This window comes from Sus scrofa, chromosome 16 (genome assembly GCF_000003025.6).
Source record: "Sus scrofa isolate TJ Tabasco breed Duroc chromosome 16, Sscrofa11.1, whole genome shotgun sequence".
Lineage (NCBI taxonomy): Eukaryota > Metazoa > Chordata > Mammalia > Artiodactyla > Suidae > Sus > Sus scrofa.
The window spans coordinates 71,704,804-71,721,679 of record NC_010458.4 but is presented as its reverse complement, the minus strand read 5'-3'; the positions used below and the strand labels follow the sequence as shown (position 1 = coordinate 71,721,679).

Below are 16,876 nucleotides of genomic sequence, written 5' to 3'. Positions count from 1 at the left end.
TGTAATTAGAGTTGCCGCATTCACACAGGGCACCCAGTTACGTTTCAATTTTGGATAACTAACACATGACTTTTTAGTAAAAGTATGTCCCAGCTATTACTTAAAGACACGCTTATAGTTAGAAAAATGGGTGCTGCTTATCTGAAATTGCAATTTAACGGGGTGTCATGTACTTTTATTTGTCAAATCTGGTAACTCTAAACTGTAGTGTCCATGACTGTGACAACTAGAAACCCTTAGAATCATCAAATCTCAAGGCCAGATGGTCCTTTTGTCATCTAGCCCAATCTCGTCTCCCGTAATAAATGGTTTTCTTTCATACATCCAGAGAGCAGGGATTGATTACACAGGGATAACTTCTTCGACTTTAGATAGCCCTGAAAGTTAAAAAGCTCTGCATTTTGAGCAAAATCTGTCTGCTTGAGTATTCCATCTACAATGCTTGTCATATTTCTGGCTATTTGAGCGCCCAGAAACAAGTATGCTCCCTCCGTTCCATGAAGCCAAGAAAGAATGCTATGACTGATTTGTTATGCCTGTGAGGAGGGCAATGAGGACAAGGCTGCCACTTGTTTGCCTTAATTTAGTCGTCGTCTACATGGCAATCCTAAGGTATCTAAAGAAAATCTCACCAACATTTTTAACCCCCAAATTCTCAGTCATTTCTGATTGGACCTCATTGCAAGCCTCTCTCCCCATCCTGATTGCACACCTCCAATGTTGCTTTGGCTTCCGTATGATTCTTTTATTTCATTATTTTTGTTTTTAAATTTTTTGAGTAGAGTTGACTTATAATGTTGTATTCGTTTCAGAACTACAGCAAAGTTAATCAGCCATATGATCCCTTTAAAGAGTGATTCTCAGGACAGAAAGAACTCCCTTGTCTGATCAGGGAGTAGAAATGAAGGCATCTCCTCCCATAATCTGAACACTATACTTTTGCTAGTGCAGCCCTGCCAGCAGGAGGTCTGCTTTTCCCCTACTCAGCCCAGAAGAGGCCTCTTTACCTGTTGCAAATTATCTGCCATAAACATAAAATAAACACTGCAGAAGCCCAGTTGGGTGATGATTAATAAGAAGCTGACAGTGTACCTGAGAAGGAAGAGAAGAGGCAGACAGAGGGAGAGATGAATTATTTTTAAAATAAAAATAAAATATTATAAAAATGCATTTATTTTTATTTTTAGAAAGTTATTTCCTTTGTTATTATTTTTAATATTTCCCCCTTTTTTTAATTAAAAGAAAGTTTTTTTTTTTTTCTCCTTTTTAGGGCAGCACCTGCAGCATATGGAAGTTCCCAGGCTAGTGGTAGAATCAGAGATGCAGCTGCTGGCCTATGCCACAGCCACAGCAACACAGGATCTGAGCTGTGTCTTTGACCCACTGCAGCTTGCGCCAACAACGGATCCTTAACCCACTGATGGAGGCCAGGGATCAAACCTGCATCCTCAGGGATACTAGTTGAGTTCTTAACTCATGAGCCACAATAGGAACTCCCCCATTTTTTAATTTAAAAAAAAAATTCAAGTCCACAGAAAAAGTTGAAAGACTAATATACCTAACATTCTTTCACCCCTTAACTAGATACACTGGTTTTTAGCTTTCAGTCTTAACTGCATTATGTGTGGACGGATAAATGTGTTCTTCCATACAGACCCAAGCGTGTGCATTTTTTCAGGACTATACTATGCGAAAATTAATTGCAGGTTTTATAACACATCAACCCTAAATACCATAGCATACCTCTTTTAGGACTATGATACCCATAAAATCAACTTCAATATCCTCAAATATATAGCCTACATTTTAAATAATGCAATTCTCTCCAAAATATCTTTTATAGTTGTTTGTTTGGGTTCTTTTTTTTTGGCCTCACCCATGGCATGCAGAAGTTCCCAGATCAGGACTGAACCCACGCCCGTCACAGCAGTGACCTGAGCCACAGCAGTGACAAGGCCGGATCCTTAACCCCTAGGCAACCAGGGAACTCCTATAGCTGTTTTTTAGTTTTGTTTTTGTTTTTCTGGTTCAGGTTCTTTTTTTTTTTTTTTTTTTTTTTTTGTCTTTTCTAGGGCTGCGCCCACGGCATATGGAGGTTCCCAGGCTAGGGGTCTAATCGGAGCCAACAGCTGCCAGCCTACAGCCACTGCAACGCAGGATAGGAGCCATGTCTTCGACCTACACCACAGCTCACAGCAACGCTGGATCCTTAACCCACTGAGCGAGGCCAGGGATCGAACCCTCAACCTCATGGTTCCTAGTCAGGTTCGTTAACCACTGAGCCACGATGGGAACTCCAAAGTTAAGGATTTTTTTTTTCCTTTTGTCTTTTTAGGGCCACACCCGGGGCATATGGAGGTTCCCAGGCTAGGGGTCTAATCAGAACTGTAGCCACTGGCCTGTCCCACAGCCACAGCAATGCCAGATCCGTGTCTGTGACCTACATCACACCTCACGGCAACACCGGATCCTTAACCTACTGAGGGAGGCCAGGGATTAAACCTGCAACCTCATTGTTCCTAGTCGGATTCGTTAACCACTGAGCCACAACAGGAACTCTGTTCAGGTTCTAATTAAGGTTTTTACAGGCATTTAGCTATATGTCTTGAGTCTTTTTTCAGTTGGAGCATCCTGTAGACATCTACATTTTTGGTTTTCTACAATATTGGCTTTTTGGGAAGAGTCTAGGGCATTTGTCCTGTAGAATGTCCCACACATGGACTCATCTGTTTCCTCATGGTTCAGATAAGCACCTTAGGCAGGCACACCACAGAGGTGATACTTGGTACTTCCGTTTCATGATGCTGGGAGGCCAGAGTGCCCTGTGGTTCCACCGTGAGGGTGACTGCTATCCCTTCCCCAGGGGAGGGGTACCTTTCCTGCTTTGTAACCTGGGGGTTAAACTTGGAGATGGCATGAATATCCCATCCTTTTTAAACCAAGGATTTTAACATTCACTGGTGATCCTTGCCTCAATCAATTATTTCATTGGTGGTTGCGAGGTGGTGATTTTCTAGTTCTCTCATTTAATCTTAGTTTATTAGCTAGCATTTAAGATATATTCTTCCTTCTTATTTTTCATCACAATAAGTTCATATTAATTAGGAGTTCTCGGCGTGGCTCGGTGGAAATAAATCTGACTAGTATCCATGCAGGTTCGATCCCTGGCCTCACTCAGTGGGCTAAGGATCTGGTGTTGCCATGAGCAATGGTGTAGGTCGCAGACATGCACCGGGATCTGGAGTTGCTGTGGCTGTGGTGTAGGCTGGCGGCTACAGCTCTGATTTGACCCCTAGTCTGGGAATCTCCATATGCCGTGGGTGCAGCCCTAAAAAGACAAAGACCAAAAAAACCAAACAATAAATTCATATTAATTATTCCTTATTATATTATACTCCATTGTTATCTTTATTCTTAAATTGTCCTGAATTTGGAGATGCATTTTTTTTAAGAGAACATAAATATGTCCCTCTACTTCAGTTCTAATGTTTAGACTCATATTTTTTAAGATTGGTTTTGTAGTAACCATTGCATCAGAATCATCTGGCATTTATGGTAAGTATATAGACTCCTGGCTCTCACATCAGCCTATTGAGTCAGAAGCTTGGCAGTGTCATGTGAGACTTCAGAACAGAGATGTTTTTTGACTTTACAGTGGAAAATTTCAGACAGGCATGAAAGAATGACAATAATTCAGTGACTCCTCGTGTGCTCATGCTTCAACAACTAACTTTTTGCCAATCCTCTTCCACCTAGTCTTTCACTGCCACTAAAAACATGCTTATTTTGTTGGGGTATCTGAAGCAAACTAGGGACCTAAATTCATTCCACCTGTACATAATTCAACATGCAGCTCTAATGGACAAGAATTTAAATATAACCATTATACCATTATCAACCCTTAGAAAACTAATGATAATTACTTACATCATTTAATATTCCATCTATATTGGCATTCCCATCATGGCTCAGCAGTTAATGAACCCAACTAGCATCCACGACAATGCGGGTTTGATCCCTGGCCTCGCTCAGTGGGTTAAGGATCCTACATTGCTGTGAGCTGTGGTGTAGGTTACAGATGCAGCTCGGATCCCGCGTTGCTTTGGCTGTGGTGTTAGGCTGTCGGCTACAGCTCTGATTAGACCCCTAGCCTGGGAACCTCCATACACTGAGGCTGCGGCCCCCAAAAGACAAAAAGATAAAAAAAATTCCATCTATATTAAAGATTTTTCCAATTGTTTCAAAAATGTCTGTTTTACAGTTGGTCTGTTAAGTCTATTTATTGCATTTTGTTATTCAGTCTCAAGTTTTTTAAACTGCTATTTAAACTGCTTTGTTTATTTTTTTCCTTTGCAACTTTAATTTTTTTAGCTGGTATTGAAGATAGCAAAAAACTATCCCGTAGTATGGTTCCACTTTCTAGATTCAGTAGATGAATTCATAATGTCATTTATCTTGTTCTTCTATCCCCTGTGTTTCCTATAAACTGATATTAGATCTAGTGGTTTGATAAGATTAAGGTTTTCTGTTTATCTTTCTGGAAAGGACATTTCAGAGGCAGTGCTCTGTAATCCCTAACATATCCCATTATGAGACACATCATGTTTGGTTGTCTCGTGTCTAAACATGAGACGCTGAGTACATGGGGTCAGGTGATGTGAGTGTATTCTTTCTTTATAGTTTTCCAATGATCTTTCACAATGAATATCCAGTGATGATCACTGCTTACATGAATAGAGAGTTTTTGGTTATTTTGTTTGTTTGTTTTTTGCTTTTTAGGACCACATCTGCAGCATATGGAGGTTCCCAGCCTAAGGGTTGAATCGGAGCTGCAGCTGCTGGCCTACACCACAGCAACGCCAGATCCGAGCCATGTCTGTGACCTACACCACAGCTCATGGCAATGTTGGATCCTTAACCCACTAAGTAAGGCCAGGGATTGACCCCCATCTTCATGGATACTAGTCGGATTCATTACCACTGAACCACATCAGCAACTCCCAAGGGATAGATAGTTTTTAATCAAACTACTCGAGTATCTCCTAATGTACTAAAACTTACAAATCCTTGGTTTATAAAATAGTTTCCCAAATCTTTCTCAGTTGTTGGGCCTCCAGAGAAATGGCACTGTGTAGTGGATGAGAGCTGAATGTTCTGATGTCAGTCCTTGCTCTGCTGTTAACCCCCTGGGTAAACTTGAGCAGCCTTATCTGGTTTTAATTTTCCTCCATTTAAATAAATATGGGTATAGTGATCTCCAAGGACCCTTCCTGCCCGAAAGTTTTTTTCAGGGTTTCGTGAGAAGCTGACAAATCTTGGTGAGAAGGGATGGATAACTGTGAGATCTCCATTACTACTGCCCATGCCTTGCCTGTCTGATGATCGGAGTGACTCCTAATCTGGAGATCGGTGACCTACTGACATTCCCAAGAGAGGAGTTGCAGGAGGGATCTTGTCAGGTGAGGGGCTGACTCACCACCCCCTGAGGGCTCTGCTGGGAAAGGCCAATGTGTTAGTGCTTGGTTGAAACTGCTGCACCACTAGCTCTGTCTATGACCTTGAACATGTCATTCTGTCCCTGGGAGCCTTGGTCACTGTATTTCCACCCAATAAAGACCCACCTGCCTCACAAGGTCATTGAAAAGATCAGAGGCAGTCAGACATAGAAGAACGTTTTGTATACCACAGACCTTTTATCCAGCAAGGGAGCAACCTAAATGTTCACCACTTGGGGAAGGATTACATTAAATCTTAGGATCCATCTGTATTGGGGAACATTATAAGCCTTACAAAATAATGTGATCGGGAGTTCCCTTCGTGGTTCAGTGGTTAATGAACCCAACTAGTATCCATGAGGATGTGGGTTCAAATCCTGGCCTTGCTCAGTGGGTTAAGGATTGGACATTGCTGTGGCTGTGGTGTAGGCCGTCAGCTGTAGCTCTGATTTGACCCCTAGCCTGGGAACTTCCATATGCCATGGGTGCGGCCCTAAAAAAGCAAAAACAAAAACAAAAACAAAACCCAGACAAAATAAGGAGGTCAATCTCTATGTCCCAACGTGAAAGAAATTAGAGACATTTTGTTAGATGTTTGAAGGCACAAAGTTCCAAAAAAACCATTCCAACTGATATACAAGAGAATACAAAATATGTCTATTTCTACTTGCACACAGATACCTTGTACATGCAGAGAAAAGATCTAGAGGCATATTTATTGACTAGCTATCACCAACTGGTTCTTGGATGAAGCGTGGGATGGGGGTGGAGCTATGAGAGGAGATTCTATTGTTCGATAGTTTGCAGTAAGAACACATTCGCTTAAAACTTGTGTAACTAGAAATAAAGGAAGAACAGATGAGGATTATGATTGTTGTTGTTCCTACTACTGTGGCATGTATGACTATTACCTTCCCCACACCGAGTGGGTCCTCAGCCAGGCGTTTGGGCAGGTTTCGAGGCCATACATCATGGCTTCTCCATAGTTCACAAAAGTTTTCTGCAGCCTAAGGAAAAAACCAGCAATGCATAACTTAAGATGTCATTTTTAAGCACAATTTACTCCTGAAGTGAGTAATTGTTATACATTTGTGTGTAACCATGGAGTATTCTGGTAACTGCTTAGCAACGGTATTACTGAGATATTTTATAATGGTATACTTTTAAAATCTTCAGAATTCTGCCTCTTTTTTGTTTTTAGTTGTATTTTTTCCCCCCTTTGGTCTTTTCAGGGCCACACCCATAGCATAAGGGGGTTTCCAGGCTAGGGATCAAATTGGAGCTGCAGCTGCTGGTCTACACCACAGCCACAGCAACGCCAGATCCAAGCCTCACCTTCGACATACTCCACAGCTCGAGGCAATGCTGGTTCCTTTAACCCACTGAGCGAGGCCAGGGAGCTAACCTGCATCCTCATAGATACTAGTCGGGTTCTTAATCCGCTGAGCCACAATGGGAACTCCTGTAGTTATCTTTTTAAACACTAATATTTAATTGATATTATTATTATTTTGGTAAATAGTAGCTATGAATTGATTAGGTCTGCAAACAAGGACAGAGTGGATATGGAAGCTGTGAGGTGGGCACACCTGGTTGGGGAGAGGAGGAAGGAGAGGGCTGGGGAGCGGTACAAGTATGACCAAGTCAGTAATTCTGGTTTTTCTGGACTTATATTCTCTTGCTAAGGGTGTTGGAACATTTGAGATGCTTGCCAGATTCTGTGCAGAGGGGATGTTTAGGCTCCTGCTCAGTATCCCTGTAGGATGTTGCACCCAAGTTCCAGCCTGTCCCTTTTCCCTGGGTGGCCCTTCCTTGAGGAGGGGAAGGCCTTGCTGAGGGCTGTCGACAGGGCAAGTGGGAGCAAACTGCCCACGTCCCAGATCCCTGGCATTAATTGCATAACTAAGGGGAGTAGTTGGGAGAGGGAAAGGGCCCCATACTTGTCAGGACACCAGGGTATAAATCCCAAACATGCCCCTCATATGGCTGGGAGATTTTGAGCAAGTCTCTATACTTCTGGGCTTCAGTCTGGGTTTTGGGAGGGAGACAGTGAGAGATGGACATGGTGATGCACTGGGAACAGGGCATGATGCTTCTGTTTTTATTATTACCCATTGTGCTTGGCACTTGAAATACAAATGAGGTCACATTGCATAGGACTGGCAGGTTTGAGAATTGCAAATTCAAAAGCAATGCGGACCAGGCAGGACTCAGATACATGGTGAGAAGGGCCTGGGTATGAGGCAGAATAGGGAAGAGCGGAGAGGGCGGCCAAGCCTCTGGTACATGTCTGGTTCCAAAAGGGGTTGATCAGGATGTGACTCCATCTGAATGATGAAGGAATGAAGCCTCAGAGATGTCAGAGTGTCTAACTGGCAAGAAGGTGTAAATTTTTTTTAAGTGGAATTTCCAGGTTTTTGAAGCATTGGCTAAAAACAAAAGCCCCGACACTGTAGAAGTCCCCCCAAATATATCTGAAAGCCACTGTCAGCTCTTAGGCCATGAATCTATAACTTCCATGTCAGAAAAAAAGGAAAAACAAGTCATTAAAAACAAAAATCAGCCGGGTCTGGTAAAGATGGTGGAAGAGTAGGGGGACACGCTCACCCTCTTCCACAAACACAACAAAAAAAACCACATCTACAGGATAAATGACTTGCACAGAACAGCAACCAATCACTTGCAGAAGAACCTAAACTCCAATAATGGCAAAAAGTTCGTGACATTACTAGGCAAAACAAGAGAAAAGAGGAGAGTGACAGAAGGTGAATCTGAGCAGGACGGGCGCTCCCGAAAGGGAACTGCAGAGGAGAAAGGGATCCTGCACCCTCGAAAGTCACCTACTCAGGGGAAAGATCAAATGAACCAGAGGAATCTCCAGATGCAGAGAAGAGTGCAGTAGTAAGTTGGAGTTCTGAAAAGTAGATTGAGAACTGAACGGACCATCTAAACTATGGGCACAGTCACCAAAAATTGAGACGCCTGGGTGGGGGCTGGGCACCGAGACCTCGGCTCCGGAGGTTAGTCCCCAGGAAAGGGCTGGGGGGCGGGGAGGAGCGGAGACTGCTTGGGAGGTCTAGAAACTGGTCTGTCAAGTTTGACGGGGCAGAGACTGCCTGGGAGACTAGAAAGCAAAGCTGTCGCAGGGGAAGGGAGCAATACTCTAGGGGCAGGGGAGTGGAAAGCCACATCAGAGGGAACCCGGGAGAAGAGCCTGGTCTGCGCCCATGCTGGGGAGGGGAGGGAAGAAGGGGTGGGTCCCCATAGAATACTCCCCATGCCACAGCAAGCTTACAGGCCCGCTAGCTAGCAGAAAGCTGTGCTTCCTAGTGCATCCCCTCCCCCCACCCCTGCCACCCCCTACACACTTGCCAGACCTGGGGCTGCCTGCCATCCTGGAGGGTTGGTCTCAACAATTGCCTGAAGTCTACCACCGCAGGGGCTGTCCCTGCACAGGCCTGCTTGCCCTTTGGAGGGGCTACACCCCCGCAGAGCAGCACCAAACAGCACCAGCTCCCGAGAAAAGGCCTGCAGTCCAGAAAAGCTAGATCAAGCCTAGCCAGGCCTTGAAAAGATCTGCCTAATTCTCGGACAGTCTTTCTGAGTTGGGCTGCCCTGGGGAGGAGCCTCTTGGGTTGGCAGTGGCCCAGCTAGCTTCCCAAGCCCTCAGGGGGGGCCGAGCTTTTGCGGATCAGCTGCACAGGACTGCCAGCTCCTGGCAGGACCCCCTGCAGCCTAGAAAAGCTGCAACAAGCCTGGCCGGGCCGTGAAAGGATCTGCCTAATTCTCGGACAGTCTTTCTGAGTCGGGCTGCCCTGGGGAGGAGCCTCTTGGGTTGGCAGTGGTCCAGCTAGCTACCCAAGCCCCCAGGGGGTGCTGAGCTCTCACAGATCAGCTGCATAAGACTGCCAGCTCCAGGCAGGACCCCCTGCAGCCCAGAAAAGCTACAACAAGCCTGGCCGGGCCGTGAAAAGATCTGCCTAATTCTCGGACGGTCTTTCTGAGTCAGGCTGCCCTGGGGAGGAGCCTCCTGGCTTCGCAGCAGCCCAGATAGCTGCTCCAGCCCTCAGGGGATGCTGCACTACTGAGGAACAGCTTCCCAACATCGCCAACCCCTTGCAAGAACCCACAGCCTAAAAACACCAGAGCAAGCTCTGCCTGACCGAGTGAAATCTGCTACCATCGTGGTGTGGACCTCCCAGTCCTGTCTGCCCTCAGGAAGTCCTCCTTTGCTTCAAAGAGACCCTGTTAGCCCCATCAACACTCCAGAAAAGCCGCACTGCCTCAAAAAAGACTGACCAACAACGCCAGCCCTCAGGAAACATTCCACGGCAGTGAAAAGGCAAACACTGCCCAGTCACGTAGAGTACAACTCCCTCAGGAAAAAGAAAATAACAAGCAAGATGAAGAAGCTGAGAAACCACCCCCAGCCAAACCAACAGGAGAACTCACCCAAAACAGTCAACAATGAAACAGATCTCTGCAGTCTGACAGATCCGGAGTTCAAAAGAGAAATAGAGGGAGTTCCCGTCGTGGCGCAGTGGTTAACGAATCCGACTAGGAACCATGAGGTTGCGGGTTCGGTCCCTACCCCTGCTCAGTGGGTTAACGATCTGGCATTGCCATGAGCTGTGGTGTAGGTTGCAGACGCGGCTCGGATCCTGCGTTGCTGTGGCTCTGGCGTAGGCCGGTGGCTACAGCTCCAATTAGACCCCTAGCCTGGGAACCTCCATATGCCGCAGGAGCGGCCCAAGAAATAGCAAAAAGACAAAAAAAAAAAAAAAAAAAAAAAAAAAAAAAAAAAAAAAAAAAAAAAAAGAGAGAAATAGTGAAAATACTGAAGGAATTAAGAGAAGATATGAACAGTAATGCAGATACCCTCAGAAAGGAACTAGAAAATATAAGGAGGAGCCAAGAAAAACTAGAACATTCATTTGCAGAGATACAAACTGAACTAAGGGCAGTAAAAACCAGAATGAATAATGCAGAAGAACGAATCAGTGATATGGAAGATAGAATAATGGAAATCAACCAATCAAGTCAGCAGATGGAAAACCAAATCAAAAAACAGGAAAGCAATATAAGAGACCTATGGGATAATATAAAGCGGGCCAATCTACGCATAATAGGGATTCCAGAAGGAGTAGAAAAAGATAAGGGAATGGAAAATATATTTGAAGAAATTATCGCTGGAAACTTCCCAAATCTAAAGGATACTGGGTTCAAGATACAGGAAGCACAGAGGGCCCCAAACAAATTGAACCCAAATAGACCCACACCAAGACACATCATAATAAAAATGGCAAAAGTTAGTGATAAAGAGAGGATCCTAAAGGCAGCAAGAGAAAACCAGAATGTTACCTACAAGGGAACCCCCATAAGAATATCAGCTGATTTCTCTACAGAAACACTACAGGCCAGGAGGGAATGGCAAGAGATATTTAAAGTGCTAAAAGGAAAAAATATGCAACCTAGAATACTCTATCCAGCAAGAATATCATTTAAAATAGAAGGGGAAATAAATTTTTTTTCCAACAAACAAAAATACAGCAACACAAAACCCAGGCTAAAAGAAATACTGAAAGGGCTTCTCTAAACCAAAAAGAAAGGAAGGAAAGGGAAGAAAAAATAAAAAAAAAAGAAGAGGAAGAACTAGGACTGAGGAAACCACAATCAGAGAGCAGTCACTCAAATAAGCCAGCATACAGATTTAATCATGAACATGCTTCAAACAAAATAAAATTAAAAAGGAAAAAAAAAAAGAGTCGTCAAAATCATAAAATGTGGGCAAGGGATGTTAGGAAATAAATAGACCCTTTTTGTTTGTTTGTATGTTTCTCTTCTTAATTTTAATATAGTAATGAAGCGTTTGAACCTACAGGACCATCAGGCTAAAACACACAATTATAGAAAGGGGTTAGCATACTTAAAAAACAGGGCAACCACAAGCCAAAACCAAATATTGCATTTGCAAAAAATGAAAAAAAAAAAAAAAAAAAAAACCACTCAAGCAGATAATAACAGGGGACCATCCAACCAAAAAAACAGAAAGGAAGAACGGAGAACCATAGAATCAACTGGAACACGAGGTTCAAAATGGCAATAAATAATCATCTATCAATTATCACCTTAAATGTCAACAGACTGAATGTCCCAATCAAAAGACACAGAGTGGCTGAGTGGATAAAAAGGCAAAAACCTTCAATATGCTGCCTACAAGAAACTCACCTTAGGACAAAGGATACATATAGATTGAACGTGAAAGGGTGGGGAAAAATATTTCACGCCAATAGACATGACAGAAAAGTGGGAGTTGCAACACTCATATCAGACAAAATAGACTTTAAAATAAAAGACACAAAGAAAGACAAAGAAGGACACTACTTAATGATTAAGGGATCCATCCAAGGAGAGGATGTTACTATCGTCAACATATATGCCCCAAATATAGGAGCACCCAGATACATACAACAAATATTAACAGACATAAAGGGAGACATTGATGAGAATACAATCACAGTAGGAGACTTTAATACGCCCCTCACATCAATGGACAGATCCTCTAGACAGAAAACCAATAAAGCAAGAGAGATCCTAAAGGAAACAATAGAAAAGTTAGACTTCATTGATATCTTCAGGACACTACATCCAAAAAAATCAGAATACACATTCTTCTCAAATGCTCATGGAACATTCTCAAGAATCGACCACATATTGGGACACAAAGCTAACCTCCATAAATTTAGGAGCATAGAAATTATCTCAAGTACCTTCTCTGACCACAATGCCATGAAATTAGAAATCAACCATGGGAAAAGGAAAGAGAAAAAACCTACTACATGGAGACTAAACAACATGCTACTAAAAAACCAATGGGTCAATGAGGAAATCAAGAAGGAAATTAAAAACGACCTTGAAACAAATGATAATGAAGACACAACCTCTCAAAATCTATGGGATGCTGCGAAAGCAGTGCTCAGAGGGAAATTTATAGCAATACAGGCCTTTCTCAAAAAAGAAGAAAGATCCCAAATTGACAACTTAACCCTCCACCTAAATGAATTAGAAAAAGAACAAAAAAGACCTAAAGTCAGCAGAAGGAAGGAAATTATAAAGATCAAAGAAGAAATCAATAAAATAGAGATTCAAAAAACAATAGAGAAAATTAATAAAACCAAGAGCTGGTTCTTTGAAAAGGTAAACAAAATTGACAAACCCCTGGCCAGACTCACTAAAAAGAGGAGAGAAAGAACCGAAATAAGCAAAATTATAAATGAAAAAGGAGAAATCACAACGGATACAGCAGAAATACAAAAAACCATAAGAGAATACTATGGACAACTATTTGGCAACAAGTTTGACAATCTGGAACAAATGGACAATTTTCTAGAATCTTACAGCCTGCCAAAACTGAATCAAGCAGAAACAGACCAACTGAACAGACTGATCACTAGAAATGAAATTGAAAATGTCATAAAAACACTCCCTACAAATAAAAGTCCAGGACCAGATGGCTTCACAGGCAAATTCTATCAAACATATAAAGAGGAATTGGTGCCCATCCTCCTTAAACTCTTTCAAAAGGTTGAAGAAGAAGGAATACTCCCAAAGACATTCTATGAGGCCACCATCACCCTCATTCCAAAACCAGACAGAGATACCACCAAAAAAGAAAACTATCGCCCAATATCATTGATGAATATAGATGCAAAAATTCTCAACAAAATCTTAGCCAACCGAATCCAACAACATACCAAAAAAATTATACACCATGACCAGGGTGGGTTCATCCCAGGTTCACAAGGATGGTTCGACATATGCAAATCAATCAACATCATACACCACATTAACAAAAGAAAAGTCAAAAATCATATGATCATCTCAATAGATGCAGAAAAAGCATTTGACAAAGTCCAACATCCATTCATGATCAAGACCCTCGCCAAAGTGGGTATAGAGGGAACATTCCTGAATATAATCAAAGCCATTTATGATAAACCCACAGCAAATATAATCCTCAATGGGGAAAAACTGAAAGCCTTCTCACTCAAATCTGGAACAAGACAGGGATGCCCACTCTCACCACTGCTCTTCAACATAGTTTTGGAAGTCTTAGCCACAGCAATTGGACAAACAAAAGAAATAAAAGGCATTCATATAGGAAGAGAAGAGATAAAACTGTGCAGATGACATGATACTATACATAGAAAACCCTAAGGACTCAACCCCAAAGAGAAGAGATAAAACTATGCAGATGACATGATACTATACATAGAAAACCCTAAGGACTCAACCCCAAAACTACTTGAACTGATTAATAAATTCAGCAAAGTAGAAGGATATAAGATTAACATTCAGAAGTCAGTGGCATTTCTGTATACCAGCAATGAAACATTAGAAAAGGAATACAAAAATACGATACCTTTTAAAATTGCACCTCACAAAATCAAATACCTCGGAATACACCTGACCAAAGAGGTAAAGGACCTATATGCCAAGAAGTATAAAACTTTCATCAAAGAAATCAAAGAAGATGTAAAGAAATGGAAAGATATTCCATGTTCCTGGATTGGGAAAATCAATATTGTAAAAATGGCCATACTACCCAAAGCAATCTACAGAGTCAATGCAATCCCTATCAAATTACCCATGACATTTTTCGCAGAACTAGAACAAACAATCCAAACACTTATATGGAACAACAAAAGACCCAGAATCGCCAAAGCAATCCTGAGAAACAAAAACCAAGCAGGAGGCATAACCCTCCCAGACTTCAAGAGCAAAAATAAACCCATGGGACCTCATCAAACTGAAAAGCTTTTGCACAGCAAAGGAAACCAAAAAGAAAACAAAAAGACAACTTACAGAATGGGAGAAAATAGTTTCAAATGATGCAACCGACAAGGGCTTAATCTCTAGAATATATAAGCAACTTATACAACTCAACAGCAAAAACACCAATCAATCAATGGAAAAATGGGCAAAAGACCTGAATAGACATTTCTCCAAAGAAGATATACAGATGGCCAACAAACACATGAAAAAATGCTCAACATCGTTGATTATAAGAGAAATGCAAATCAAAACTACCATGAGATACCACCTCACACCAGTCAGAATGGCCATCATTAATAAATCCACAAACAACAAGTGCTGGAGGGGCTGTGGAGAAAAGGGAACCCTCCTGCACTGCTGGTGGGAATGTAAACTGGTACAGTCACTATGGAGAACAGTTTGGAGATACCTTAGAAATCTATACATAGAACTTCCATATGACCCTGCAATCCCACTCTTGGGCATCTATCCGGACAAAACTCTACTTAAAAGAGACACATGCACTCTCATGTTCATTGCAGCACTATTCACAATAGCCAGGACATGGAAAGAACCCAAATGTCCATCGAAAGATGATTGGATTCAGAAGAGGTGGTATATATACACAATGGAATACTACTCAGCCATAAAAAAGGATGACATAATGCCATTTGCAGCAACATGGATGGAACTAGAGAATCTCATGCTGAGTGAAATGAGCCAGAAAGACAAAGACAAATACCATATGATATCACTTATAACTGGAATCTAATATTCAGCACAAATGAACATCTCCTCAGAAAAGAAAATCATGGACTTGGAGAAGAGACTTGTGGTTGCCTGATGGGAGGGGGAGGGAGTGGGAGGGATCAGGAGCTTGGGCTTATCAGACACAACTTAGAATAGATTTACAAGGAGATCCTGCTGAATAGCATTGAGAACTATGTCTAGATACTCATGTTGCAGCAGAAGAAAGGGTGGGGGAAAAACTGTAATTGTAATGTATACATGTAAGGATAACTTGATCCCCTTGCTGTACAGTGGGAAAATAAAAAAAATAAATAAATTAAAAAAACAAAAACAAACAAACAAACAAAACCAAAAATCAGGGAAAGGCTGCCATAAATAACATAGATAAGAGAAGCCTATATGGTAATAGGATGGTCCCAGCAGGCTTGAGGGAAGAAAAAGATTTGCAGGTAGGTTAAGGGGTAGAGTCAGACTGGTCTTGGAATACTGGCTCTGCCACTTCGTAGCTGTGACCTTGAGCAAGGCATTTAACTCTTAAGCCTCAGTTTACTCATCTGTAAATACGAAGAATAGTGCCTGCCATAAAATTTGACTGTACCAATAAAAAGAATTGTACTCTATAAAAATAAAAGAAGGCTTACAAAGCTCTTGTTACATACCTGGCCCAATGTAATTGTGCAATAAATTTAATTGCTGAATGGATATGTTCTTCATAGCATGTTTTGTGAGCTGGAAAGTACTGCACAAGTTAGGTGTGACTGATATATACTCCAGATACAACTCTTTGGACTACGATAATTTTGACATTAAAAGGAGCTTCGTTTAACAACCCTCCTTTGACTCATGAGGACTTTCTGTACACATATGAGGACATATTTGGATTTGCCTGCCATGGGAGCAGCTGAGCTCTGAGGAAAGAAAGCCACCTGGCTGTTGGCTGAAAGGAACTGTGGATTCACCATGAACTGCTGGCGTGTAAACATGAAACTCTCAGCACTGTTCGTTTTCACTACATTTGTCTTTTCTTTCTGGAATTTTGTTTTGCATTGAAGTTTTTTGGTTTTGGTTTTGTTTTCTTTTTAGGGCTGCACCTGGGGCATATGGAAGTTCCCAGGCTTGGGGTCGAATCAGAAATACAGCTGCTGGCCTACCCTACAGCCACAGCAGTGCAGGATCCCAGCCGCATCTACAACCTACACCATAGCTCATGGCAACCCCAGATCCTTAACCCCCTGAGTGAGGCCAGGGATGGACCTGTATCCTCCTGGATCCTAGACAGCTTCGTTAAGCACTGAGCCACGAAGGGAACTCCTATATTGAAATTTTGAACATTCAGACATTGAGGATTGTATGTATGCTTTACTAGGGATTTAAGTCACTGTGAATTAGTCATCCCATTGCTAACTATTTATTCACTGTTACTAAATTGTCCAATAAATGGTTTACTTGGAACAAATTTGCCTCATAAGGTGTGTGTACTAGAGTTCAGGGAGGTTGGGGGTGGGGAGGTTAAGAGGAAAAGAAGGATGTATCTGGCGTATGCACAGCAGTATGTAGAGCATGTCTGCATCTTTTATCAATTTGATCTTTCTACACGTGGATATTTGAGCTCAGATGGTGCAGGAGCTTGGCAAAATTGCCCAGCTAGTTAGCAGCAGAGTTGGGCCTGGACCTAGGAGTTTCAAGCTGGGATTTTTGTGTGCTTTTTCAGGCCACACTCATGGCATATGCAAGTTCCTAGGCTAGGGGTCACATCGGAGCTACAGCTGCCAGCCTACGCCACAGCCACAGCAACACAGGATCCACGCTGTCTGTGA

General features: G+C 42.3%; 1 protein-coding gene across 2 annotated transcripts in view; it reads right to left on the bottom strand.

The window, feature by feature from the left end:
- The window catches only part of SLC36A3 (solute carrier family 36 member 3), a 43,424-nt gene that overhangs the window by 10,955 nt on the left and 15,593 nt on the right, over positions 1 to 16,876 (bottom strand). For both annotated transcript variants that reach the window (XM_021077076.1, XM_021077075.1), the window contains exons 4-5: positions 6,407 to 6,502; positions 1,008 to 1,092 (exon numbers count right to left, since the gene is read on the bottom strand). In XM_021077076.1, the coding sequence (XP_020932735.1) occupies positions 1,008 to 1,092; positions 6,407 to 6,502 (181 nt within the window). The remainder of the gene's footprint in view (positions 1 to 1,007; positions 1,093 to 6,406; positions 6,503 to 16,876) is intronic.